At 44.0% G+C, this 27,239-nt stretch overlaps 1 protein-coding gene across 2 annotated transcripts in view; it reads left to right on the top strand.

The window, feature by feature from the left end:
• Positions 1–27,239, top strand: part of cacng5a (calcium channel, voltage-dependent, gamma subunit 5a) — a gene marked incomplete at both ends in the record, with an annotated part of 56,654 nt that overhangs the window by 25,517 nt on the left and 3,898 nt on the right. For both annotated transcript variants that reach the window (XM_081381846.1, XM_081381845.1), the window contains 3 exons: positions 21,983–22,069; positions 23,528–23,668; positions 24,122–24,267. In XM_081381846.1, the coding sequence (XP_081237972.1) occupies positions 21,983–22,069; positions 23,528–23,668; positions 24,122–24,267 (374 nt within the window). The remainder of the gene's footprint in view (positions 1–21,982; positions 22,070–23,527; positions 23,669–24,121; positions 24,268–27,239) is intronic.

The following is a 27,239-nucleotide window of genomic DNA, read 5'->3' as shown; positions in this document are numbered from 1 at the left end:
GAAACCTATGGGGTTGCTGTGTCCAGTTTTCTTACGAGAGGTCTCTTGTACTGCGTAAGATATCTTACGCTAGGGGAAAATCCTTTTTCCGCGAGATATTGAAGTAAAAAATTATCCTTAATTTTTCAATAATGCAAAACGCGTTGCGGCAGCATACAGACATAGGCGAGGCAGCTCGCGCACCTATTGGCTGTTCTGCGGCAACTGCAGCAGCCTATCGAGCGAGGCCTGGCGTGACGGCAGACCCAATGAGGGTGCTTCGCGCCCGCTGCGTCACATCCCGCCGAAACGGGCGTGGTCTAGGCCTATAAATACCGCTCGCAGGAAGCTATTATCTGATTTTTCATCTTTCAAGCGAAGCACACGCATCGCTGGAGCTGGAGAAGAAGCCGCGCCGTCTGAGAGAGAGCTCCTTCAGCGGGACGAGTCACTGAAGTCGCTGGCCGCGCCGCCTTCCTTGCCTTCCTGCTGCGCTTTCCGGCGCTTATATCCTTTTATTCTCTGTACTGTGTGTGTGTGTGTCGCCGCCGCGACACACATTCTAAAAGAGCAGCGTCTTTTTTAAGATGCCTTCCTGCGGCTCGTGCAGAGCCACACTCAGCAACGGGGACCGCCATGTTATCTGCGTTTCCTGCCTGGGTGAGGAACATGCAGCTCTTGCGCTCGCTGACGGTGGCTGCCCTCACTGCGAGCTACTGCCCATGGCGACTCTGAGGACTCGCCTGGCTTTCTTCACCGAGACTGCTCCCCTGCCTGCCGCGGTGTCGCGCCGTAAAAAGCGCCATGCCCAGCGGGTCCCGGAACCTTCCCCCAGCCGCCAAAGCTCGCCGGTTCGCCCGCCTGCTTCACCGGCTTCGTCAGCTTCTCTTCCTGACGGACAGCGGCCGCTGTCTGCCGCCGCTTCCGTCGACATCGCTGACGAAGAAGCACTGCTGGGAGAGGATGATTCCTGCTCTATCCTGGCGTCAGGCAGTGAGGATTTGGCGAGCTCTGAGGATCTCGCGCCCCCTGCCCGCACATCGTCAGGCAAAAGAGCGTCCATCGAGACGGAGCTCATGCGGATACTCGCACAGGCCGCGGCGAGCCTCAGCCTCGAGAGGTCTTCGCCCGAGCAGCCCGCTCACAACCGGCTGGATGGCTTTTTCCTGCCTGGGGAGCGCGCTTCGCCTGCGTCCAAACCAGTGCCCTTTCTTCCTGAGCTACACGAAGAAGTCGCTAAGTCCTGGAATGCCCCCTATTCAGCTAGAGTGCGTCCATCTGTTTCTTTGGCATTCTCTGCAGTTGACGATGCCAAGAACAGGGGATACCTTTCGCTGTCGCCGGTCGAAGAGGCGATAGCGGCCCACTTATGTCCACCCTCCGCTGGACGGCGCGCTAAGCTCGCCCTACCCTCTAAAGCTTGCCGCACAACGTCAAGCCTGCTCTGCCGCACTTTCTCCGCCGCCGGGCAAGCTGCGTCAGCGCTGCACACCATGGCCACGTTGCAGATCTTCCAGGCCGATCTCCTCCGAAAGCTGGATGAGAAAGGACCTGACGCGATCTGCGTGCCAGACCTAAGAAGCGCCACGGACCTCGCTCTCCGTGCCACTAAGTCCGCAGCACAGGCCATTGGATGGAGTATGGCCTCTCTCACTGTGACCGAGAGGCACCTGTGGCTGACGCTCTCAGAAATGGCCGAGTCCGAGCGCACCGCGTTCCTCGACGCCCCGCTTTCTCCAGCTGGCCTCTTTGGATCCTCCGTCAAGGATTTTGCGGAGAGATTCGCAGAGGTGCAGAAAGCGTCACAGGCTATGAAGCACTTCCTCCCGAAGCGCTTTAGCACTGCAGCAGGCCGTGCGAAACCTGTTGTGGAAATTCTTTTCTCAACTTTTATCAATAATTGTAAGACAGTAGGATATCTCAAAGGTTAACAAAGATCAGCTTTATTTCTTGCAAGAAAGGCAGTTCACACATCAGTCAGAGTCTGATATGAGAAGGCCCCGACTTCTGCTTTTCGCCCAGCTTATATACACAAAACACATCCTGGTCTCTCTCAAAAGATCGCCTTAGTTACCTTAAAAGGAAACAATTTTGTTCAAGATCTCTTGTCTGCATAAATTATATCTAGACAGAACAATACCATGCCTACTACAAGTTCCTGTTTTTAGCTGCTGCTCAAATTCACACATTTTGCTTATCTCTATTTCTATCAAAGCTGCGCACATACTTTTCACACTTGAAGTACAACAATAGGTCACTTTGAGTACACATAGTCTCTTTGCTACTAAGTCGTCTATCACCCAGAACATTTTGTTCCTGTAAACTTATATGATTATATTTCTTTAAATGCTTATGAGTAAAAATAAATGAATGTTCAACGTTAACACAAGTTGCACACATCTGAAAGTAAAAACACATCTAAATGTAAAATTTCCATTACAATCCACCCCATGTTCATTCAAAGAACATACACACAATTTGACATTTACTTCTCCATAATCATAGTAATTTACAACAGGTAAATTTTCCCCATGGTCATTTCATTTCTTAGTCAAACTCATGGTCGCTCTCGTTCTCGTATACCTCATCTTCAGGCACTGTAACCTCAACTTCATCTTCTTCCCAACATTCAAATTCCTTTTGAAAGTTTTTCTTTTGCTATTTTAACAAATGGAAACACCTAAAAAAAATATTGAATTCAGTCATTCATTCGTCGCTATAGAAGTTTACCCTATTATCTATTTGGACCTAGTCCAGCAAAGTTACTTCGCCTCCCTTATTAGAGAACAATTATTACCACTATTAATTTTTTAACATCTATGATATCTGAATTAGGGTTCTAAAACCCTCAAGTTTCTTCAAAAATAGTCCCTAGATTATTTATTATCTTTACAGTAATGCACCTATTTAGAGTCCCTATACTCTACAGAATTAAGAAATTTTCCTCTTCTTAATTTACATGTACCTGAAACATTCAAATTAATTAGTAATTGTTCAAATCATGAGATCTATATCAATTCCCAGTCGTACAGTTTGATTGAACTGAATAAAACATCAATTAACATCACACACAATTAACTAGATGTACCGCATCGCGGTACAAAATATGACCGCCGCTCAGGCCTGCACTGGCTTTCCACAAAAATAAATGACGTCGAGTAATTTGGCTGTATTGCGTGTTTATGTATATACCTAAAAAAAGTAATAGTATGTGCATGTCTGTCTGTGTGTGTGTGTGTGTGTGTGTGTGTGTGTGTGTGTGTGTATGTGTGTGTGTTTGTGTATGTGTGTGTCTGTGTGTGTGTGTGTGTGTGTGCGTGTGTGTATGTATGTGTGCGTACATGTGTGCGCGTGTGTGTTTGTGTGTGTGTGTCTGTGCATGTGGATTTGTATGTGTGTGTATGGGTGTGTGTCTGTGCGTGTGGATGTCAGTGTGTGTGCATGCTTGCGTTTGTTTGTATTCCTGCATGTGTGTGTGTGACAGTATCATCCTAAACCAGCAACCCTTCGCTCAAGAGCACCATCTACAGGCCGATGAGTGTACAGTCACTAAATGTGCACATAAATGAATTTATTTTATACCCCCCATGGATGAAATTCTACAAAACTTAGCAGAGGATACCCCCAGAGGATGTCAAGTTAATCATACACATGAAATATGGTGCAGTTCTGAACATCTCCACTGAAGATAGGGGCGATTAAAGCAGAATAATATTGCATTTTAATTTTTTATGGGAGGGGCGCAAATCACAAATGAGTGATTATGGGCTAGGTTGATGTGGGCCCTTAAGAGCAACATACCATAAAAATTTATTCATCCTCTGTGCCACGGTTCAGGTAGTTATTTAGGAAAAACTGCATTTTTTTGGGTTTGGGGGGGCCCAGTGCGGGGGGGGGGAGTGGCCCCCGGGGACCAAACGAAATTTTTCCGTAAAAGTCTAGTAGACCAACATACCATAAAAATTTCTTCATCCTCGGTGCCACGGTTCAGGTAGTTATTTAGGAAAAACTGCATTTTTTTGGGTTTGGGGGGGCCCAGCGCGGGGGGGGAGTGGCCCCCGGGGACCAAACGAAATTTTTCCGTAGAAGTGTAGTGGGGCTACATGCCCACCAAATTTCATGTTCCCCGGTGCTTCGGTGTCCCTGGTATCGTTGACGAAAAATTTACGGGGGCCCCAGCGCGGGGGGGAAGTGGCCCCCGGGGACCAAACGAAATTTTTCCGTAAAAGTCTAGTAGACCAACATACCATAAAAATTTCTTTATCCTCGGTGCCACGGTTCAGGTAGTTATTTAGGAAAAACTGCATTTTTTTGGTTTTGGGGGGGGGCCCAGCGCGGGGGGGGAGTGGCCCCCGGGGACCAAACGAAATTTTTCCGTAGAAGTCTAGTGGGGCTACATGCCCACCAAATTTCATGTTCCCCGGTGCTTCGGTGTCCCTGGTATCATTGACGAAAAATTTACGGGGGCCCCAGCGCGGGGGGGGGGAGTGGCCCCCGGGGACCAAACGAAATTTTTCCGTAAAAGTCTAGTAGACCAACATACCATAAAAATGTCTTCATCCTCGGTGCCACGGTTCAGGTAGTTATTAGTCAGGTCCGAATCTTCAAGATTGTGTAACCCTGTAGGCATTTTTGAGGAAAAGTTGTTATACCACATTTTTAGAAAGTTCAATGTCTCCTGAATAAGGATCCACCGTATAACATTGAAATAAGGGTCCCATTTTCTTGTAATTGTCATTGAAACAATAGGTGCATTATTCACACTTCACAGCCAAAACACTAGGGTGAATAGGGTAAAAATTTTAAGTTATAGATATCACCATAAAACCTTTCCAGTTTTTCACTTACATAGAGACAGACATTTTTTGTGTTACAAGTTTTCTGAAATGTCATGTTTACATATGCAAATGAGGCATACCAGTATATATATATATATATATATATATATATATATATATATATATATATATATATATATATATATAATTCGAGGGGCAGGCATACCAGTGCGCGGTTCTCCCTTTCGGGCTAGCCCTGTCTCTTCGCGTCTTCACAAAGGTTGTCGAGGTAGCCCTTGTTCCTCTCGATGACTGGCTGATCCTAGCTCACTCTCGAGACAAGGTTTGCGAACACAGGGACCTAGTGCTGCGGCACCTAGCTTGTCTGGGCCTTCGGGTCAACTGGGAGAAGAGCAAACTCTGCTCCGTGCAGAGGATCTCTTTTCTCGGTATGGAAATCGACTCGGTCGCCATGTGCGTGCAGCTTATGAGCGTGCGCGCGCAGTCACTGCTAATTTGCCTTCGTCAGTTCGAGGGCAAGAGTGCGGTTCCACTGAAACTATTTCAGAGGCTCCTGGGGCATATGGCATCCGCAGCCGAAGTAACGTCGCTCGGCTTGCTTCATATGAGACCGCTTCAGCTTTGGCTTCGCGATCAAGTCCCGAGGTGGGCATGGCAACACGGCACGCTCCGAGTCCCAGTGACTGCCGTCAGACCTTCACCCCGTGGACGAACCTCAGTTTTCTATGGGCTGGAGTGCCCATAGAACGAGTTTCCTGGCATGTTGTTGTATCAACAGATGCCTCCATAATGGGCTAGGGCGCCATGTGCAATGGACATGCTGCCGCAGGCTCCTGGACAAGACCCCAGCGCCTTTGGCATGTCAATTGCCTCGAGTTGCTGGCTGTACGTCTCACCCTGCACCGCTTCTGTGCATTGCTCAGGGATCAGCACGTATTAGTCCGATCAGACAATACCGCCACAGTAGCGTACATCAACCGACAAGGTGGTCTGCGCTCCTGCCGTATGTCGCAACTCGCCCGCCACCTCCTCATATGGAGTCAGAAGCATCTGAGGTCGCTTCGAGCCATTTATATCCCGGGAGACCTGAACCGTGCAGCTGATATGTCTCGGTTTCGGCCTCTCGCTGGAGAATGGGGACTCCATCCCCAGTCGGTTCATCTGATTTGGGATCAGTTCAGGGACGCACAGGTAGATCTGTTTGCCTCCCACGACTCTTGCCACTGCGACCTGTTTTATTCTCTGACCGAGGGCACGCTCGGCACGGATGCACTGGCGCACAGCTGGCCGCGGGGCCTCTGCAAGTATGCGTTTTCCCCCAGTGAGCCTTCTTACGTAGACTTTGCGCAAGATCAGGGAGGACGAGGAGCAGGTAATTTTGGTTGCCCCGTATTGGCTCAACCGCACCTGGTTCCAAGAACTAGTACTCTTCGCGACAGCACCTCCCTGGCCAATTCCTCTGAGAAAGAACCTGCTTTCTCAGGGACGGGGCACCCTATGGCACCCTCGTCCCGATCTTTGAAACCTCCATGTGTGGTTCCTGGACGGGACGAGGCAGGTTTGAGTACCCTACCACCAGCGGTGGTGGCTACCATCACTTCCGCTAGACTAGAGCATCGTCCACGAGACATGCCTATGCGTTGAAGTGGAACCTCTTTGTCAACTGGTGTTCTTCTAAACTTAAAGAACCCACGAAAGGCCCGATCAGTGTCGTGCTTTCCTTCTTGCAAGAAGGGTTGGAGCGAAGGTTGTCTCCCTCCACCCTGAAAGTGTATGGTGCCGCCATTGCCACACATCATGATGCAGTTGATGGTAAGTGCATTGGAAAGCACGACCTGATCATCAGTTTCCTGAGAGGAGCGAGGAGACTGAATCCTCCTCGCCCTCCTCTCGTTCCCTCTTGGGACCTCTCTGTGGTTTTAACTGCTCTGCAGAGTGCTCCCTTTGAGCCTTTGCAATCAGTGGAGCTTAAGTTCCTGTCAATGAAGACAGTGCTCCTGGTTGCATTGGCCTCCATCAAGAGGGTAGGGGACCTGCAGGCATTTTCGGTTGACGAAGCGTGCCTGGAATTTGGACCAGCTAACTCTTACGTGATCCTGAGACCCCGGCCTGGATATGTGCCCAAGGTTCCCACCACACCCTTTCGAGACCAGGTGGTGAACCAGCAAGCGCTGCCCTTGGAGGAGGCAGACCCAGCCTTGGCACTGCTCTGTCCAGTACGCACCCTCCATACTTACGTAGACAGGATGCATTGTTTCAGGACTTCAGACCAGCTCTTTGTCTGTCATGGTGGGAAGCTGAAGGGAAAGGCTCTCTCCAAGCAAAGGTTGTCTCACTGGATAGTGGACGCCATTGCTTTGGCTTACCAGCAGCAAGGTCGACTATGCCCCCTTGATGTGACGGCCTGCTCCACCCGGAGTGTGGCATCCTCTTGGGCTCTAGCGCATGGCGCCTCGCTAACAGACATATGTAGATCTGCAGGCTGGGCGACACCTAACACGGCCTCTGGGCGACCCCCACGTGTGTAGTCCACTGTAAGCCTCTCTGAGCATGTGTCTTTCCCTCGGCAAGCTACCTTGCCACCCCTGGGTTTGAAATATTCCACCTGCAGCTGGACACCCCAGTGATTCTCAATATGCAGCCCCCTGGGGTCATGTGTATTCCAAGTCCCCCCCTTCGGGCTGGGCATAATTGCATATTTCCACTGATATATGCTTCCCAGTGTACCTTGGCATAATTCCAGCAGCCATTAAAAACTATCCCTTTCATGTTAATGTTGTTTTTTCATTGTTTACATGTTTAAATATTCTGAGAATGCATAGTTTTAGTTCTAATGTTTAAACTGCAATAAATGCATTAAAACTTTTTTTTTTTGGAAGCCATTTTGTTTTTATTGTTTATGCCAAAACAGTGATGTTTACAACTTGTTATACGGCAGAAATGGATTCAGCACCTAAAAATCATATAGAAACAACACTTGAAGTACTTTTCCTCAAAAATGCCTACTGCATCTTATCCAGGGCTATTTATCTATTTTGGGACCTGACTATATTTAGGAAAAACTGCATTTTTTTGGGTGCGGGGGGGGAGTGGCCCCCGGGGACCAAACGAAATTTTTCCGTAGAAGTGTAGTGGGGCTACATGCCCACCAAATTTCATGTTCCCCGGTGCTTCGGTGTCCCTGGTATCGTTGACGAAAAATTTATGGGGGCCCCAGCGCGGGGGGGGAAGTGGCCCCCGGGGACCAAACGAAATTTTTCCGTAAAAGTCTAGTAGACCAACATACCATAAAAATTTCTTTATCCTCGGTGCCACGGTTCAGGTAGTTATTTAGGAAAAACTGCATTTTTTTGGTTTTGGGGGGGCCCAGCGCGGGGGGGGAGTGGCCCCCGGGGACCAAACGAAATTTTTCCGTAGAAGTCTAGTGGGGCTACATGCCCACCAAATTTCATGTTCCCCGGTGCTTCGGTGTCCCTGGTATCATTGACGAAAAATTTACGGGGGCCCCAGCGCGGGGGGGGGGAGTTGCCCCCGGGGACCAAACGAAATTTTTCCGTAAAAGTCTAGTAGACCAACATACCATAAAAATTTCTTCATCCTCGGTGCCACGGTTCAGGTAGTTATTTAGGAAAAACTGCATTTTTTTGGGTTTGGGGGGGCCCAGCGCGGGGGGGGGAGTGGCCCCCGGGGACCAAATGAAATTTTTCCTTAGAAGTCTAGTGGGGCTACATGCCCACCAAATTTCATGTTCCCCGGTGTTTCGGTGTCCCTGGTATCGTTGACGAAAAATTTACGGGGGCCCCAGCGCGGGGGGGGGAAGTGGCCCCCGGGGACCAAACGAAATTTTTCCGTAAAAGTCTAGTAGACCAACATACCATAAAAATTTCTTCATCCCCGGTGCCACGGTTCAGGTAGTTATTCAGGAAAAACTGCATTTTTTTGGGTTTGGGGGGGCCCAGCGCGGGGGGGGAGTGGCCCCCGGGGACCAAACGAAATTTTTCCTTAGAAGTCTAGTGGGGCTACATGCCCACCAAATTTCATGTTCCCCCTGTGCTTCGGTGTCCCTGGTATCGTTGACGAAAAATTTACGGGGGCCCCAGCGCGGGGGGGGGGGGAAGTGGCCCCTGGGGACCAAATGAAATTTTACCGTAAAAGTCTAGTAGACCAACATACCATAAACATTTCTTCATCCTCGGTGCCACGGTTCAGGTAGTTATTTAGGAAAAACTGCATTTTTTTGGGTTTGGGGGGGCCCAGCGCGGGGGGGGGAGTGGCCCCCGGGGACCAAACGAAATTTTTCCTTAGAAGTCTAGTGGGGCTACATGCCCACCAAATTTCATGTTCCCCGGTGCTTCGGTGTCCCTGGTATCGTTGACGAAAAATTTACGGGGGCCCCAGCGCGGGGGGGGGAAGTGGCCCCCGGGGACCAAACGAAATTTTTCCGTGAAAGTCTAGTAGACCAACATACCATAAAAATTTCTTCATCCTCGGTGCCACGGTTCAGGTAGTTATTTAGGAAAAACTGCATTTTTTTGGGTTTGGGGGGGCCCAGCGCGGGGGGGGAAGGGCCCCCGGGGACTAAACGAAATTTTTCCTTAGAAGTCTAGTGGGGCTACATGCCCACCAAATTTCATGTTCCCCGGTGCTTCGGTGTCCCTGGTATCGTTGACGAAAAATTTACGGGGGCCCCAGCGCGGGGGGGGAAGTGGCCCCCGGGGACCAAACGAAATTTTTCCATAAAAGTCTAGTAGACCAACATACCATAAAAATTTCTTCATCCTCGGTGCCACGGTTCAGGTAGTTATTTAGGAAAAACTGCATTTTTTTGGGTTTGGGGGGGCCCAGCGCGGGGGGGGAAGGGCCCCCGGGGACCAAACGAAATTTTTCCTTAGAAGTCTAGTGGGGCTACATGCCCACCAAATTTCATGTTCCCCGGTGCTTCGGTGTCCCTGGTATCGTTGACGAAAAATTTACGGGGGCCCCAGCGCGGGGGGGGAAGTGGCCCCCGGGGACCAAACGAAATTTTTCCGTAAAAGTCTAGTAGACCAACATACCATAAAAATTTCTTCATCCTCGGTGCCACGGTTCAGGTAGTTATTTAGGAAAAACTGCATTTTTTTGGGTTTGGGGGGGCCCAGCGCGGGGGGGGAGTGGCCCCCGGGGACCAAACGAAATTTTTCCGTAGAAGTCTAGTGGGGCTACATGCCCACCAAATTTCATGCTCCCCGGTGCTTCGGTGTCCCTGGTATCGTTGACGAAAAATTCAGTAAGGTGACGGAAAAAAAAAAAAAAAAAAACTTTGACAATCCCTATATGACCGCTTTCGCTAGCTACGCTAGCGGCGGTCATAATTATTATGCTAAGCTTAAACCATTAGTTGGTCCACATCTTCCTCCAGATGTGTTGATCATCTCGTTGCCCCATGGACATTCCATCTTCACCAGGGTGATTCTTTGCGAACCGTTGCAATGGGCTTTCCCTCGTCGGCAAGGGAGGAATGTTACTAGCACATCCTTGATCCCCCACTTGATGCTTTGCGGTGTCAGGCGTTGGCGTTGGCGTTGTTGAGGGCTGGTTGGTGTAGTTTAAGTCAAGATGCTTGGACGGAGGTGTCACTGCACCCCAGATGGGACCTTGTTTGTGGAGTGAACCACAAGAACAACCTGTGAATGGAGACCTTAAGTATTTTTGTTAGTGACAACATGTATCATGTCGCCAGACTCATCTGCTTGTCTGGCCGGTCGTCCTTTTTTGATGAGACCTGTGAAATTTCATGTTAAACAGTAACAAGACAATACTTTATACATTTGGAACAGAATCAGTTCTGTTCGATGAGATCCATCATGACATCCTGTAAAAAGGAAAAAGTTAAATATGGGGTGGACAGGGCAAGCTTGCTTGCTCTCTGCCTTCCCAAAGTTATACGCTGCGCAGGTGTGGCATTGTTTATTTCTGCCACAACAATAACCCAGCTCAGGATAGTTAGCCAAAATCATCCATGGCCATTATTTTGTTGGGTATATTTTCTTCCCTGTTGGGCCATATTTTACCCTGTGGGCCCACTTTATAAATTTAGATACAGCTGTTTTGATTGACATCATTTATGTCTCTGAACACCATAATTCACACACTCACTTTCACAAACTCCACACCCCCCTCTCTGGCCAGAGATTCATTCATTCATTCATTCATTCTTGTCTGCCTTAGCAGTTTATGAACTGAATGGGGAACATATATTAGGAGTGGAATACCACCAAATATGAACGGTAACAAAGTTCGACGACGACAGAAACTACTGAACGTAGACACACTGTGGCATTCCCCTTGCGACAGTGTCTGAACGTTACGATATCAATTCTCAGTTGTCCGATGCAGTCGTCATGTGTTTGAGTTTAACACAGTGAACGTAAACCTAACTTTTCAAAATCAAATAGATTAAACACTTTAAATAGAAATCGTATAGACCTACAATTGCAGTTGAGAGAATCCGTTTTAATTTCTCAAATGCAATTTGTCATTCTTTGCACAATTTCAATTTTTCAAACTTTTTGTTGTTGCTCATAAGCTATTTAAAAGAAGATTTGGAAACCTTCACACAATCTTTGATCCATGGACAAAAATAAAAAACATTTCTATCTCGCTGATGATGACAGCATGTGATTTCAAATGTTTATAATTAGAAAACATTGTTTCTATTGAATCCAGAAAATTACCTTTTAAATGAAATGGAGTGACCACCAATATTTTTGTCAAATCTCAATTTATATTTAAAGTTGGTCACCCAATCTCATTCTCATATGCACAATGCACAAAAAAGTATCTTAGTTAAACATACAGTAAACCATTGACTCTTAGAATCTCATAGATCAAAACCATTTTTCCACACTGTCTCCCAGGGATAACGGGATACAAATTCTAGATGCCTTCATATAAAAAGTATAATATTTAAACACGTGCAATTCATATAGTACTATTTATTCATCACTTTAACAGTTCTGATTCCCTTAATATTTTCTCTTAGTGACTGTTTGTAAAACCCTGTGCTCTCAGATGCCACACATTTTTGTCAGTGGTTGGCCACCAATCTTGAGTCACATTGTTTCACAAAAAGCCCCAATTCTCTCCTCTCTGCAGTCTGTGGTTTAGCTAAAGAGATGTGAGGGACGGCCCCCTCCACATCATACAGTGATGCTTGGCTATGTCAATTCAACCTTTACAGCACATCATTTATCTGACTAAAGTAGGTTTTCGAGGATTTCAGTTCCTCAATCTCTAGTTCAGACCATTTTTCAGCAAAAATTTAATCTGGCTCAACTGCTAACATGACATGTGCAATGCAAATCACTTTCTTCCATGAAATCATGGTCAGGAGGCATCCTATGTGTGGCTTTGTTTTGCAGACCACACTGAGGAGTGCTCCATTCAAAAACATATAATATTTCAGTTGGCATTCGCACCATGCTCATATCAGCAGTGAGGCCACTGTCATCACAATACAAATTCAGCTTTAGTTTACACATCAAATCTCTTCCCAGAAGATTACAAGGACAGGTATTAGTCACAAGAAAAGCATGAGAAAATGAGCGATCACCAATCTGACAAGACAAATCTGCTGTTTATGGTTTCTTTACCAGATGCCCTGTGGCACTTCTGGAGGTTTTCCATTTTCTAGATAATACAGTTAAATCAGGCAATTATTCATGTTTAATTACGGAGTTTCTTTGTCTGGAAATTGCCTAATTTAACCATAAATTTATAATTCGACAATCAAAGTCATAATTATCTTTTTCCTTCCTTTTTGGACTTGCTTTTTGTCCAATTTTCCTTTGTCTTTTGCAGATGGCTTACACTCAGACATTAAACACACATTAAATCTGTACAATTTAATTAACTGTGGTATCCTATGATGTTACCACGTTCCCTTTTGAGAAATCCACTGTCTCCAACTCTTTATCATTAACATTACCCATTTTTGCACTAATTTTACTCAGCAGTATTTGTATTTGCGTATTTAAAATTTTCTGCACCTGCCTATATTCGTCAATATAGGACTTTCAAAAATGCCTGCATCCGTCGATGTAGGTCTTTCCCAAACGAGTGCCTCTGTAATGTTCGAAAATTACTATCAGGTTTATTTCAAACAAGCAAAGCACATGTCTGGTGTTTGAGAAATTACTATCCGGCTTACTCAACTTATTCTCAAACTCTGGCCCTTTTGGGAAAACAATTAACACCTTTGAGAAATTACTTTCAGGCTTATTCTCAAACTCTGTTTTTAAATTACTTTTAGACTTATTCCAAACTCCTGACCCTTTTAGGAAAAATATTCAATACGCAAATAATTTTCTTATTTACTACGTAAATAATTTTCTCTCACCGTCTTTTGATGACCTTGTGAGTTCAGTTCTAGGAGTGCATTCACCTCGGTCGTCGTGATGAGTAGAACAATTCTCTCTCCTTAAGATTTGAGGATATTGAGCCGCAGAGTATGGACTCTCAGGATGGTCAATTGTTCCCCTCAGTCACGCCGATCGTCGGTTTACTGCATCCCATCCTCCTCGTCGCCATTTGTTGCGGAAATTCTTTCACGACTTTAAATAATAATTGGAAGACAGCTGGAGATTTCAAAAGTTATAAAGATCTTTATTCATCTTTTTGCCATTGTTCTATCTTTAATTTGATCAAAGCTGCGCACATACTTTTCACACTTGAAGTACAACAATAGGTCACTTTGAGTACACATAGTCTCTTTGCTACTAAGTCGTCTATCACCCAGAACATTTTGTTCCTGTAAACTTATATGATTATATTTCTTTAAATGCTTATGAGTAAAAATAAATGAATGTTCAACGTTAACACAAGTTGCACACATCTGAAAGTAAAAACACATCTAAATGTAAAATTTCCATTACAAACCGTCTGCACAGAGCTCACAGCCCCAGCCACCGTCCACTGCCGCCACTTCACAGCACCGCCAGGCCCGAAGCGCGAGACCGCGCTCCCGCTCATCCAGCCATGCGTGGCCCGCGGCCTAGGATTGTGGTAAAGCCCGAGGCCCCGAAGTCGTCCTAGCACTCCTAGGAAAATGACGGTGTTCGAGTCCCGCCGCGGCCGGACTTCCACCAAAGTTATTCGCTCATCCAGTTCCAGCAAATGTGACTGTTCCAGTTTTTTCTGCAGCCAACAAGCCGGTTCTGTCACCCGCTTGCCTGCACACAAATGCCGTTTTCACGGCTACCCAGATAAATCCCCAAGAGAGTGTATTTTCTAGTGTCCCGGCCACGGCCGATGGTGTCTCATGTGTAGTAAGGATGCCCAGTGCCCATCTCTACACACAAGCACAGCCTGTCACACAGGGCCCGCGCACGTAAAATCGACTCAGATCGGTTGCGCTTCAAACGTGGTAAATGTGCCCACTACCCAGTGCCCACAAACACCACGTTATGCATGTCTCACGGTTTCTGTAAAAACGAAACCAGCGTGCATTTACTTCACTCAAGCGAACAATGCTTTCGGTGTGGTAAAACAGCACACCGGAGCCTCTCCATCGCTGAGCGAACGGAGTGCGCTTCGTATTCAACCCCTAGCTATTCATGCAGACGCATGGGCAAAGCTGCCCGGGGTTTCGAAGTGGGTGCTGGACATTATAAAAAGAGGCTATTCGCTACAGTTTCGCCACGGTAGAGACCACGGTAAAAGCAAAAGTAGCACATTTACTTCGAGCCGAAGTGGCGAAACTATTGAACAAAGGGGCCATAGAGCCTCTCTCTCAAGTTCAGAGCGAAGGAGGGCTATACAGCAGATACTTCCTGGTACCGAAAAAAGACGGGGGTCTCAGACCCATACTAGATCTAAGGCAGCTGAACAGAGTGCTTGTGAAGCGACAGTTCAGGATGCACACGACCAGAAAAATCCTTGCGCAGATTCGCCAAGGAGATTGGTTCGTGTCAATAGATCTGAAAGACGCGTATTTTCAAATACAGATAGCGTCACGTCACAGGCGATATTTGAGATTCGCCTTCGAGGGCCAGGCATATCAATACACAGTCCTGCCGTTCGGTTTATCCCTGGCACCCCGTACGTTTACGAAGTGCATGGATGCGGCGCTCGCACCCCTCAGAATGAGGGGCGTGCGAGTACTGAACTATTTGGAAGATTGGCTGATTCTAGCCCAATCTCGCTCAGTGCTCATAGAGCACACGACCATTTTACTCGATCACCTCGAGAATTTGGGTCTCAGTGTCAATTGGGCGAAGAGCTCTCTGTCCCCCAGTCAGACGATATCTTTCCTGGGCACAGAGTTGGACTCGCTGTCCATGATAGCGTGACTATCACCACAGCGCGCGGTAGACATTCAGCGTACAGCGAACTCGTTCCGCTGCGGCGCATCTGTCCCGCTCAAGAAATTTCAGAAGATGCTGGGTCTCATGGCCTCAGCATCATCAGTGCTCCAGCTGGGCCTGCTCCGCATGCGCCCGCTGCAGTTCTGGCTGAAAGCGCGAGTCCCACGCCAAGCGTGGGCATCCGGTCTGCTTCGCCAGAAGCAGATCAGAAGTGCGTCACAGCTCTGAAACCTTGGAAAGCGGATGACTGGTACCAACCAGGTGTAAGCCTGGGGACTTCCTCGAGGGTGAGAGTGGTGTCCATGGACGCATCCACCTTGGGATGGGGAGCGCTGCTCGAGAGCAGATCGTTCTTCGGCCAGTGGTCAGAACGGGAGAAGCTCCTGCACATTAACTGCCTCGAAATGCTGGCAGTAGACAACGCGCTGACGCGTTTTTGTCCCCAAATAAAAGGACGCCACGTCCTGGTCCGCTCGGACAACATGTCTGTGGTGTCCTACATAAATCGCCAGGGTGGCCTCAGGTCCAGGCCCGCTCTATGGTTTTCCCCCCGTCTCTCTCCTGCCTCAGGTGATAGAGCAGATCAGGGAAGAAGGATGCTCAGTACTGCTTGTAGCAGCGTTCTGGGAAAACCAACCTTGGTTCCCAGTTGTGATGCAGCTAGCGAGCACTGCCCCGTGGCCAGTGCCAGTGAGGAGAGACCTCCTCTCTCAGGCCCACGGCTCGATCTGGCATCCTCACCCGGAATTGTGGTCCCTTCATGTCTGGGCCATCAACGGGTACATGTTGAACTCCCTAAAGGAGTGTTAACCCTCTGGGGTCTGAGCTGTTTTTGGGGCCCTTGAGATGTTCTGACATGCCCTGACATTTGTGCTTTTTTCAGTTGCTTATAAACATATTAATGGCAAAGGTGTAAATTCACTCTATAAAGCACAAACAGGGCTACCATAATATGTGAGCCACGTGTATGTACATGTTTTCATTTTTGAGAGAAATAATGTTTATGCATGGTTATTGAAAAAACTAAAAACTAAAATTTCTGAAATAAGGCCACAAAACACATAGTAAATATGTGTCAATAAGACTTTTGAATAATGGATGTCCTCGCCTAGTGTTTTTTCTTCAAAATCATGTGAAAATAGTCTTGCTTTATTGTTCACATAAAACCATACATTGATTTAAATTGATGTAAAACAGGTTTTGCTTGGAAAGCCAATATGCGAGGAGGCGTGAACGAGGAGTGGTTTACAACTTAGAACACCCACTCTGCATAATGACTCTGCATAATTAGCCATTCATTCAGGTGTGACACTGACTGAGCCACAATGCAAGGACAAAGGATATTTAGAAGAAGACTTATATTGATCATTTAAGATTTTGCTTACATCTATCTTGTAAATATGTTTTGCCATTTTATTAAAAAGGTTACAATTACAATAATATTACAATTTCAACAATATTTCAAGTGTACTCTTTCTTTGTAAAAAAAAAAAAAATGATTATAGGCCTACATTTTATCTATGTATTCATTACTTTCATATTTCGCCTGACTGTAACGTTGTTTTCATGAAATATTAGGGCATATTGTTAATTTGCAGTTTAATACGTTGCTTATACAAATAGCCTACATTTTATTTCAACATATTTCAGTCGATTTTTACTCATCTCAGTATAGCAATACAGTTTGCTGAAACATCATCATTCATTCACACACGCGATTTAAATTTAAACTGTCTTTGCCAGCTGTGGTAAACAGCGCGCATCTCTGCCGTTCATTCATTCATAAACAGAAACCCACGTGAAGAAATTCACGTGAGAAGGAAAAAAACTTACTAGTATTCCTCAGCTCGCTCCTCGATATACCCGCACTTCTGGGGGACATTTTCCATTATTATTCCTCACAGCTGCAAGACGGTGTAAACAAGTAATGATCTGAATAAACTTGTGTTTTCTCACGCTGATATGGGGGCGTTCACAGGATTGCGCGGATTGCCTCAGCCATTTGTGTTTGAATAGCGCACGCTCTCCGTGGGCGGAGTCACATTACATCTGAATTAGATGTAATTAGCTCGACTGGAATCGCTCTCTTTTAATACAGATTTCACAAGATGAGAATATTTGTTTTTTATATAAATTACTTCATTAAAAAGAAGAGAATTCAAGCTTCATGCCTGTGTGACTGTATGCCTGTTTGACTGAGTATTCGCTGAGTTATTGTTCATTTTCGGACGCGTTTCAGAATGGACTACACTGGCAGAGAGAAGGCAGAACTCGCTTCGTGTTTATTTTTCTTTATTTGGCAAAAAGCACAGCACTTTGTTTTTATTGTGAGTATACACAAAAATAATACACATTTAACAGAATCGATTGATGTATGAAACTTGTTTTGTAAAATCAAATTCAAAAGAGTATTTCGGGTCTCAATTCAACTCATAAGGAAAAAAGCAGGCAGATCACGCCGGCGTGATCTCCGACCTCTGAGGGTTAAACACGATCACGCAGGCTAGAGCTCCGTCTACGAGATGTCTCTACTCCTCGAAATGGTCAGTGTTTTCGGGCTGGTGCATAGCCTGTGGCGTGTCACCCACAGACTGTGGAGTGACGGAGGTGCTTTCCTTCCTACAAGAGCTGTTGGATAAGGGCAGGACCCCTTCCACGCTCAAAGTTTATGTGGCGGCTATAGCAGCGTTCTCGAGAACAACGCTTGGTCAGTCAATAGGAAGGAATGATTTAGTCATCCGCTTCCTTAGAGGGGCTAAGAGACTGAATCCTCCCAGACCTCCCTCAGTCCCCGTATGGGACCTTTCTACGGTGCTGGAAGCCATGAAAGGTGGACCATTCGAGCCTTTACAGACGATTGATCTGAAACATCTGTCTTTCAAGACTGTGTTTCTGCTGGCTCTCGCTTAAGTGAAGCGCATAGGGGACTTACACGCGCTCTCTGTGAGCGCGACGTGCATGGAATTTGGGCCTAATGACTCAAAGGTTATACTCAAACCTAAGCACGGTTATGTTCCAAAATCCCTCAACACACCGTTTAGGGCACAGGTCATCTCCCTGTCAGCCCTACCGGTCCCTGATGAGGAAAGAGACGCGAGCCTCCTTTGCCAAGTCAGGGCATTACGAGCTTATGTGTCTCGCTCGTCTGTTTTCAGACAGACAGAGCAGCTCTTTGTTTCGTTCAGCGGGCGTTCTAAGGGACTAGCCGCGTCGAAACAGAGCCTATCCAGATGGATAGTTGATGCTATAGCGCTAGCATACGCCTCCAAGGGCATGCAGTGCCCGTTGGGTGTCAGAGCGCACTCCACGAGAGGCATGGCCTCTTCGTGGGCCTGGTCGAGTGGGATTGCCTTGCAAGATATTTGTACGGCGGCTCAGGCACAAGACAAACAAAGAAACATTGAGAGACAACACTGACAAGACTGTCAGGGAAGAACCCTGATACTGAAGGTTTATTTAAAAATTTCGAGAACCTCTGCAGATTGTTTGACCTCCCACAAAGCCTTTTTTTTTTTTTAGATATCTTCAGATTCGTAATTTTGTTAAGAACAAATGTACACCCTTCCCTGATTTTCCTCCTACCTCGCCCTTAGATAGTCTTACTCTCAATTTTAATAATAAAGGATTGACTTCCATATTAAATTCCCAGCTCATGTCTTTGAAAGGGTACAATCTGGATAACATTAAATCCAGATGGGAAGATGAACTGGGCATAAAGTTGTCTGAGGCTTTTTGGAGGTAGGTGCTTAAAAAGGTCCACTCATCATCATCCTCTGTTAGGTTAGGGCTCAAACAATTTAAAGTGCTTCACAGGGTTCACTTGAGCAAGGAAGGGTTAGCTAGAATATATCCGAGGTTAGATGTAGCCTGTGATAGATGCTCTTTCTCCCCAGCCAGTGACACATACATTTTGGTCGCTGTATTTGCTGTTGTGACCTCAGTGTAGTTTGTCTCACAGAATGGCTAAATAGTTTTTTCTTTTCTTTTTCTCTCTTTTATGTATGCATTTAAACTGTAATAATGATACTTTTATTATCATCAGTACTATCATCACTACATCCATGTTTTGGTATGCATGGGTACATGCCTTGAAAAGGTGTAATGACATAATTGTTATATTTTGCCTTCGTAACCAGACGTTGCCTATGTTATTCTGTTGTATTTAAGCTTCCTAGTTAAGGGATGTTTTGGGGGTGAGGGGGGTTGTTATAATAAAAATAGAAGGAAGGAAAATGTCACTTTCATGGTTTTACTGTATGTTGCTTTACTACTTTCAAAAAAAAAAAAAAAAAAAAAACCTTTGTGGCCCTGAAGCAGCAAAACGGCAGGGAACAACCGAATTGACTGCTCTGCGACCCTCCTCAGAGGATTGCTGGAGAGCGCTGAGCCCCGAAGCAAACAAGGTGGCAGGGTTGTATACCATATAATGAGGTGTAAACTGCTTCTCCCCAGAGGGGACTGCCCCCAGAAGCCTGACACCAGTGACGTTGCGGTCCTCCCCAAAACTACTCCTGCCCAGCAGCCTCAGAGACTTGAGGTCGGCAAGAAATACATTTTTGGAATGCCGAAGAATCCAGAAGCGAGAGCGGGACGTCCAAAAGAAAACTCTTACCTTTTTCCTTTATGCCAGATAACTTCAACCACAGATGTCATTCCATGGCCCCCAGGGCTGCCATAGAACTGCCTACTGATTTGGTCATCTCCTTGGTGGCCAGGAGATACAGATCTGTAGCGCGATGCAGTTCCCATATTTCCTCAGCGCTATCTTTCTCACCTTCATCAATGTCTTTTAGCAGGTCGGCCTGGTATGCTTGCAATTTAGACATGGTATGCAGGCATGCGACCAAATACGCTTTACCCACCAGCGTAGATGTAGCTTTAAGAGGATTGGTGGGTAATGTCTGGGATTTTAGTGACAATGCCAATTCAGGGGAGAGATAGCTTCCAAGTGTCTCTTCAGCTGCAGTACCGGTTCCACACCCCAGGGAGAAGAAAACGCACAGTGTGCTTCCCCCTGAGATAAGGCACTAGACCTGGCAGGTGAAGGCTGAGAAAGGGCTGGACATGTCTCAAACCTCTCTGCCAGATCCAATTGCGAACCCCACAATCTAAGCCACCACTCTGCCTCGGCAGAAGCAGGACCCGAACTGTGAAAAATCATAAGGCTTGAAATGCTGTTTGCTTGCCATTTTATAAGTCACTTTTTTGGTGAAACTCCTGACTAAAAGAGAGAAATGCTGTACTATTTCTTGACAGAAAAACACCAAATGGATGAATGATTTCACAAAGAGTGCTTGTTGAAGACACAGAAGCTAGCGTTTCTTTGTTCTGGGTATGCTTTATAGTTCCATGGTCTGTGAGGTCACCCGCTTATTATTTCCCGTCATGCCATTGGACTGATTTCACACATGCTTCACGATGCAGTCACGCAGAGGCGTTCCCACAGCGTCTCGACGCAAGTAGAGTTCCCTTTGAAAGGGAAGCTGCATTTTGAGCAAAAAGTGGAGAAAATTGCAGTTTTGTCAAAGACTGCATCCAGATTGGATTCAGAATAATGATCAAAACATAGATGGAGTAGATAGAGTCCATCAACACCCCCAAAGCTTGCACAGTCCTATAGCTCGTCCTGGGTCGACATTTCATTCGGTAACATTGGGCAGTTTTTATTTATATGCTGTTTAATATCGATGATCGCATTGTTTTACAAATTTATTTTATGCATCTGCTTACACATGATATCGCATGTTTCTGCTTCTTTTTTGCCTGTGTTTTAATCAAGAGATTCATTACTCTTTCAGAAGATTTGTCCCCTACCGTAGTAACAGTGAAAAATGTACAAAAGTACGTCAATGCCAGGGAAAGAATTAAATGAAAGCTGTTTTGAACTTTCTATTAAATAAAGAGTTCTGAAAAAAAGTAACAATGTTTCCACAAGAATATTAAGCAGCACTGTTTTAATATTAACAAGAATAAAAGCAACTGTTTTAAACATTGACAATAATAACAAATGTTTCTTGAGCACTAAATCAGTATATTAGAAGGATCTATGAAGGTTCATATGATACTGAAGAATGGAATAATGGCTGCTGAAAATTCAACTTTGCAATCACAAGGACAAATTACATTTTAAAATAGAAAACAGTCATTTAAATTGTAATAATATTGCACAATATTAATGTTTTACTGCATCAAATAAATGCAGACTTGATGAACATAAGAGACTTCTTTTAAAAACATTAAAAAATCTTACCGACCCCAAACTTTTGAATAGGAGTGTTTTTAACAAACGTAATATAATTATTATTGCAGACGCAGTGAGAATTATTTTTGTCATTCAAATTCTGTTCATTCTGGTTATTAGATATTGCAAAATACATAGCCTATTGTTTGCAGACAATATGAGAGTAATTCCTAATGGATTATTTAACAACATTTTGCACAAGGGTCACATCTATATGGGTCCAAATGGTTCTGGGCAAGTATGGCTTATTGAGTGGCCTTGTTACTAAAAACACTTCAGAGCAAAGTGTTTGACCTACAAACCTTTGCACCACCCAGTAGTGTAGCTGATATACTGATCGTGGTCCACTGGATTAAAAAACTAATTGAATGCTTTCAAATATGTATCTAGTTTGTCTAAAACATCAGAATCTCACAAAACATCAAATCTCACAAAACATAGTTGAGTTAGTTGAGAACAAGATGATATAAATAAATACCCCCCCCCCCCCATTAAAAAAAACTCTTCTGTGTATTCTAATGACATGACCTACTTAAAACGAGTATGATGATTGTATGATAATTTTTTGCTGTCTTCACAGGTAGCAATGTTCATGGTTTTGTTTTGTTTTTTTTTTCAAGGAGAGGAGAAGGGTCGCTGCTTCACTATAGAGTATGTGATGCCCATGAATGTTCAGATGACATCAGAGTCTACAGCCAGTGTCCTGAGTGAGTGAGAGTCTCCTTTCCTAAACTTGGTTTAAAAATGGCTTCTCTTTGTGCATGTTGTTAGTCACTGAGCTCTAAAGCACTAATGATGATAAGCTATTGTACAAGAGTGGAATTTCTCTCACTGCACTTTTTGGAGTGTTCACACTTGGCAGGTTTAGTTAGATTAAAACAAATTTGCTCTGTCGTTCATTTGAATAAGTGTGAATGCTGCCATCCCTGGTGCACACCAAACAAGCGGACCGAGATCCACCTTTTCAAGGGGGCTTGATCCACTTCCAAATGAACTCTGGTGCGGTTTCACTGAAATATGAATGCAACACAGACCAAAGACATGTAAACAAAGCAAAAACAGGAGGTGATGTCACAAGATGCAACTGTGAAAAGGACAGGATGGTCAAACATACCTTTTTTGCTCGTCACAGGAGTTAGATCACACATTACAGTTCGGTACAGGCGTCGTAACCACTGCCTCCTTGCAGTAGATCCCCTGCTGCTGTTTTGACTCTTTTATACATTTTACAAGCTCTTAGTGAGGTCTCAGCTGGTAAAAATACCATCATACTGTATGTACTGTTTACACATACAGTGAGCCCATTTAGCCCAGCACACATCATTGTATTTGGATGTTCTGTAAGTTCCATCACAAAATACTTTTAACTGTTCATGAAATATATATTGTAGAAATTATAAAATCTGAGATTCAATTATTAAGTTGAAGTATTACATTTTCACAAAAAGTAAAAATTGAGAAATGAAAATGTGTAACAGTTAGTCTTTTATCTTGATTTGTGATTTGCATATGTATGTCAATGTGTCAGAGGTCTCTAAAGGGTTGAATGATTTTCAATTTGTCTTAGTAGCAGGAATTGATATCCAATAACACTCCATGTTTGTCTATTCAACTAATCAGTCTCATTTAACCCCTCACATGATCCTAAAATGCAGGGATGGGTCAAGAGCATTATAAATAGGGATGTGTGTGGGTGGGCTTGGCTGAGGCACTGCTTTAAAAGAGGGTGGCCACAAGTGACATGAGCACAATGAAAAAAACATGATAAAATGACAACTCATGGTTATCTAAGGGAGCCAATTTAAACTTAAATTGAATTTTATCACTGCAAACTATATAGGTAGACTCAGTGATGTTTAATGTTTAAAGCCAATGTTTATTTCTTCATGATGATGTTGGTGAAATTGCATGTGATTAAAATTGCCAGATTTCAGGGGCCAGTGCCAGTTGGCCACCATGTAGTTCCACCCCTGCTCATATGAACACCAAACCTCGCATGTACAGTACACCATAAATTTGGTGTACCACCAAGAGGGCAGTAGTAAACAGATAGTTTACTTATGTATTTGCTGTTTATATTTTTTTTACATTAATAGTGAAATTATAAAGGTTGTAGAAGAATAGGTATACATCATCAGTAATTATTTATTTGGGTTTGTTTCTAGAAATGATCCGCTCTGCTACTCCTTTTCCACTAGTCAGTCTATTCTTCATGTTCATTGGCTTTGTGCTGAGTAATATTGGACACATCCGTCCTCAACGCACTATTCTGGCCTTCATCTCTGGAATCTTCTTTATTCTATCAGGTGGGTTTGAGTTCAAAGCAGTAAAATAATGTGGCAGGAAAAGGTTACACCCTTCAGTATACAACAGGAATGAATCATGTCATTTTTTTTGGACAATAATATACTTTTTTTTAATAACTTTCAGAGAACTAGAATTCTTCTAAAATGACTAACTGAATAAAAAACTAAGAATTAACTAAGAAAAACTATAATAATAATAATAATAATAACATTTCTTTTCTTTTCTTTTTTTCTTTTTTTTTTTACTTCTGAGAAAGTAATTTGTGCTTGAAGACTGTGTCCAAAAGAAATGAGTGAGAACTGTGTTCAGTTCTCAGAACTTACAGTTCTCTGAAAGGCCAGATAACATTTTTTTTTTTTTTTTTTTTTTTTTTTTGTTGTTGTTGTTCAGAATGTCACTGCAGCTCTCTTCCTCTTTAATTTTTTCTGACTTATTTTCTCTTTCTGATACAGGTCTGTCCCTGGTGGTTGGTCTGGTCTTGTATATATCCAGTATTAATGATGAGATGATGAACAGAACAAAAACAAATGAAGCTTATTTCAGTTATAAATATGGCTGGTCTTTTGCTTTTGCTGCAGTCTCCTTCCTGCTTACTGAGGTAACACTTCTGCTTGTCTTTTCATCTTTGTTTCACATCATTCACTAACTGTGCTTATATTCTTTTTAATCAGTTTACACTGAAATTGAGTTTAAATAATCCTAGAATTATTTTCAAATCAGATGTTGTTGTTTTTTCAACTCTTGATCTGGAATGGCAAGCACATTTCAGTAACACTTTAGTTGAGGGTCCGATTTTTGCTATTAATTAGTTGCTTGTTAGCATATTACTAGGATATTGGCTGTTTATTAATACTTATAAAGCACATATTAATGACTTATTCTGTATGACCATATTCTACACCCCCTAATGTAATCCTACCCAATACCTAAACTTAACAACCACCTTACTAACTATTAATAAGCAGTAATTACGAGTTTATTGAGGCGAAAGTCGTAGTTAGATAATAGTGAGAATCGGACCCTAATCTAAAGTGTGACCGATGATTCCAGTAAAGCCAAAACTGCTTTCACCACTTCCTCAGGGGTGTTTCACTTTAGTATAATGCCATTTTGGGCTTATACCCCAGCCATTAATTTAAAGACTGTTAAATAATTATCAGCAATTTATTCAAACAGACATTTATTTAGGCCGGCTGTCATGATTGAGGGCATCTTGATTAGAGAGCTCCTTGTTGGTCAGGACCCATTAGGGGCTTTCGCCAGGGCCGGCCCGAGCCTTTTGGGGGCCCTAAGCAGAATTTGATTTGGGGGCCCCCTCCCACCACGCGGAGTCACCTGTGCTTGACGATTATTGACACAATGTCACTCTATAATGTTACATTATAAATTAATACAATGAGGTTATGTATTAATACAAAATAAATACTTAATAAAAAATAGATATACTTAAATAAAAATGTTTTAACTTTTTCTTTACTATTTTACTAACTCTTTGAAACTTCTAAAAAACAAATTGTCACAAAACATATAGGCCTACAAAAAATAATTTACAAAATATCCTCCAACGTTTTGCAACACTTTGCAGTTTGAATGATGTCTTGTATGAACATGACGGAGTATGTTTTTGTTTACACTGTTCGATCGCGCCCGCGCCTCACACACACACACACACACACACACACACACACACACAACATATTCCAGCACTGCAATGACATCGCAGCCAGTTCGTTATAGCCGTAATAAAATATAATAATAAAATAGTCAAACTAACATATAAAAAGTACACTGCTCTTTTTAAATAGTCAGTAGTAGCCTACAATTCGTACCATTCAGCGCTGCGTAGCCTAAGCACCGCTCCACTGTGATGTTTCCAAGCACATTTTTGCGCATGTGAAGAGAATGATTTTTTCCCTCGATATTGGATTTCAAGCACATTTTTGCGCATGTGAAGAGAATGATTTTTTCCCTCGATATTGGAACGTGGATGAAGTACAAAGAAGCCTATAATAAAGAATAGTTTACCATCCAAATCCATCGCGAATGTTGAAACATTTTGATTCTAATGAGAGATACGTGAGCCCGCCGCTTTCACTTTCGCTTTAAATTATTTCGTTTTGGCTTGTTTATAGTTATTTTTTTATTCTTGTTCTGTTCTGAATATCATTAAAATTAAAGGATAAATCATTGATCAAATCAAATTTTTGTGACATGGCTTAATATTACCGTGACTTTGCACACAAATTGTCTATGCACGCGAGGTTATGCGCATGACTCAAACACTGCGCAGACACAGCAGCAGTTGTAGGCAGGTATATTGATCATGAAATCAGAATTTTCTTGTCTTGAATTATTAATCCATTCATTCATTTATGTCATTTGTTTAAGTTAATTAATATGTAAAAAAAAAAAAAAACTAGCTTGGGGGCCCCCTGGTGGCGAGGGGGCCCCAAGCAGCCGCTTAGTTCGCTTATGCCTCGGGCCGGCCCTGGCTTTCGCACCAGAGGAACCTTTTATAGTTCCTAGAACTGTTACCGGAAGTACCCGGATTTTGGCGTGTTTCGCAGGTCATGTTAGTCAAGCTCGCATCAGCTGACTCTCAGCTGATCCACATCTACCTATAGGAATACAACGCCTATCACTGTAAACATATATAAGCTCCATCAGTATTATCAGCAATACTAATACTAATACAATACTAATTACCCTCCTCCATCTCCAGCTCTTCCTCTCGTGCAGTCAATTTTTGCCATTCTGATTCCCCTTTGAATCAGAATAAATTCTCGAATTATGTTACTTTAAAATCTTGAATTAATGATATCAGCAATACATTCATGTTGGTTCTGTTCTGTTTACCCTAAGGGGGGTTATTGCTGCTCTTATCCAGGCTAGGCTGCATGGATGTGCAGGGAGTTCTTGCCCAGAACAGAACCATACCGCCAATCCAAACTGTATGCTATTTGTCAATCGTATTTGACGATAGTTGTCCTGACAGAACTAGGAATGATTTTAGTTCTAGGAACTAAAACTAGTTATTTTTTTGGAGAAACTAATTTAGCTCCTACTTCACAGTAGGGTCTAAACCAGCACTATAGGAATTACCAGTGACGTTAGTGTATGCTGATTGGCCAAACACACGCGAAACACCAGCACCCGCCATTTCAAAAAAAAAGCTGTATAAACACACAGATTATAGCCTATATATTTACTCCAGAAACTAACTGTACAAACATGGAAAACAGTGATAGATGGACCTCTTAACTTTTAGGCTAAGGAAAAAATCCCACGCAACTTTGAGGGGATAGCCAAACATGATTCAGCTAGCAACACTGGACATCAACCACACGGCATACACTAATGCCTTTTCATTTACTGTCTACTTTCTCTGTATAACAGTTCTATCTAATAACGTGTTAGACAGATCGTAAACTAATGAACACGAAGAATGCGAGCACAGTGTGGCTCTGGCTGGGATTCTCAGCAACGTCAAAGTAAAGTTCAGCCGATGAGAGATACTGCAGTTATGATTCCTTGAAAATTCAATTAGTACTAATAATAATTGATCCACCA

Source organism: Scardinius erythrophthalmus, assembly GCF_964197995.2.
Source record: "Scardinius erythrophthalmus genome assembly, chromosome: 12".
NCBI classification, from domain to species: domain Eukaryota; kingdom Metazoa; phylum Chordata; class Actinopteri; order Cypriniformes; family Leuciscidae; genus Scardinius; species Scardinius erythrophthalmus.
The sequence above is the reverse complement of the archived record's forward strand: the minus strand, read 5'-3'. Positions and strand labels throughout refer to the sequence as shown.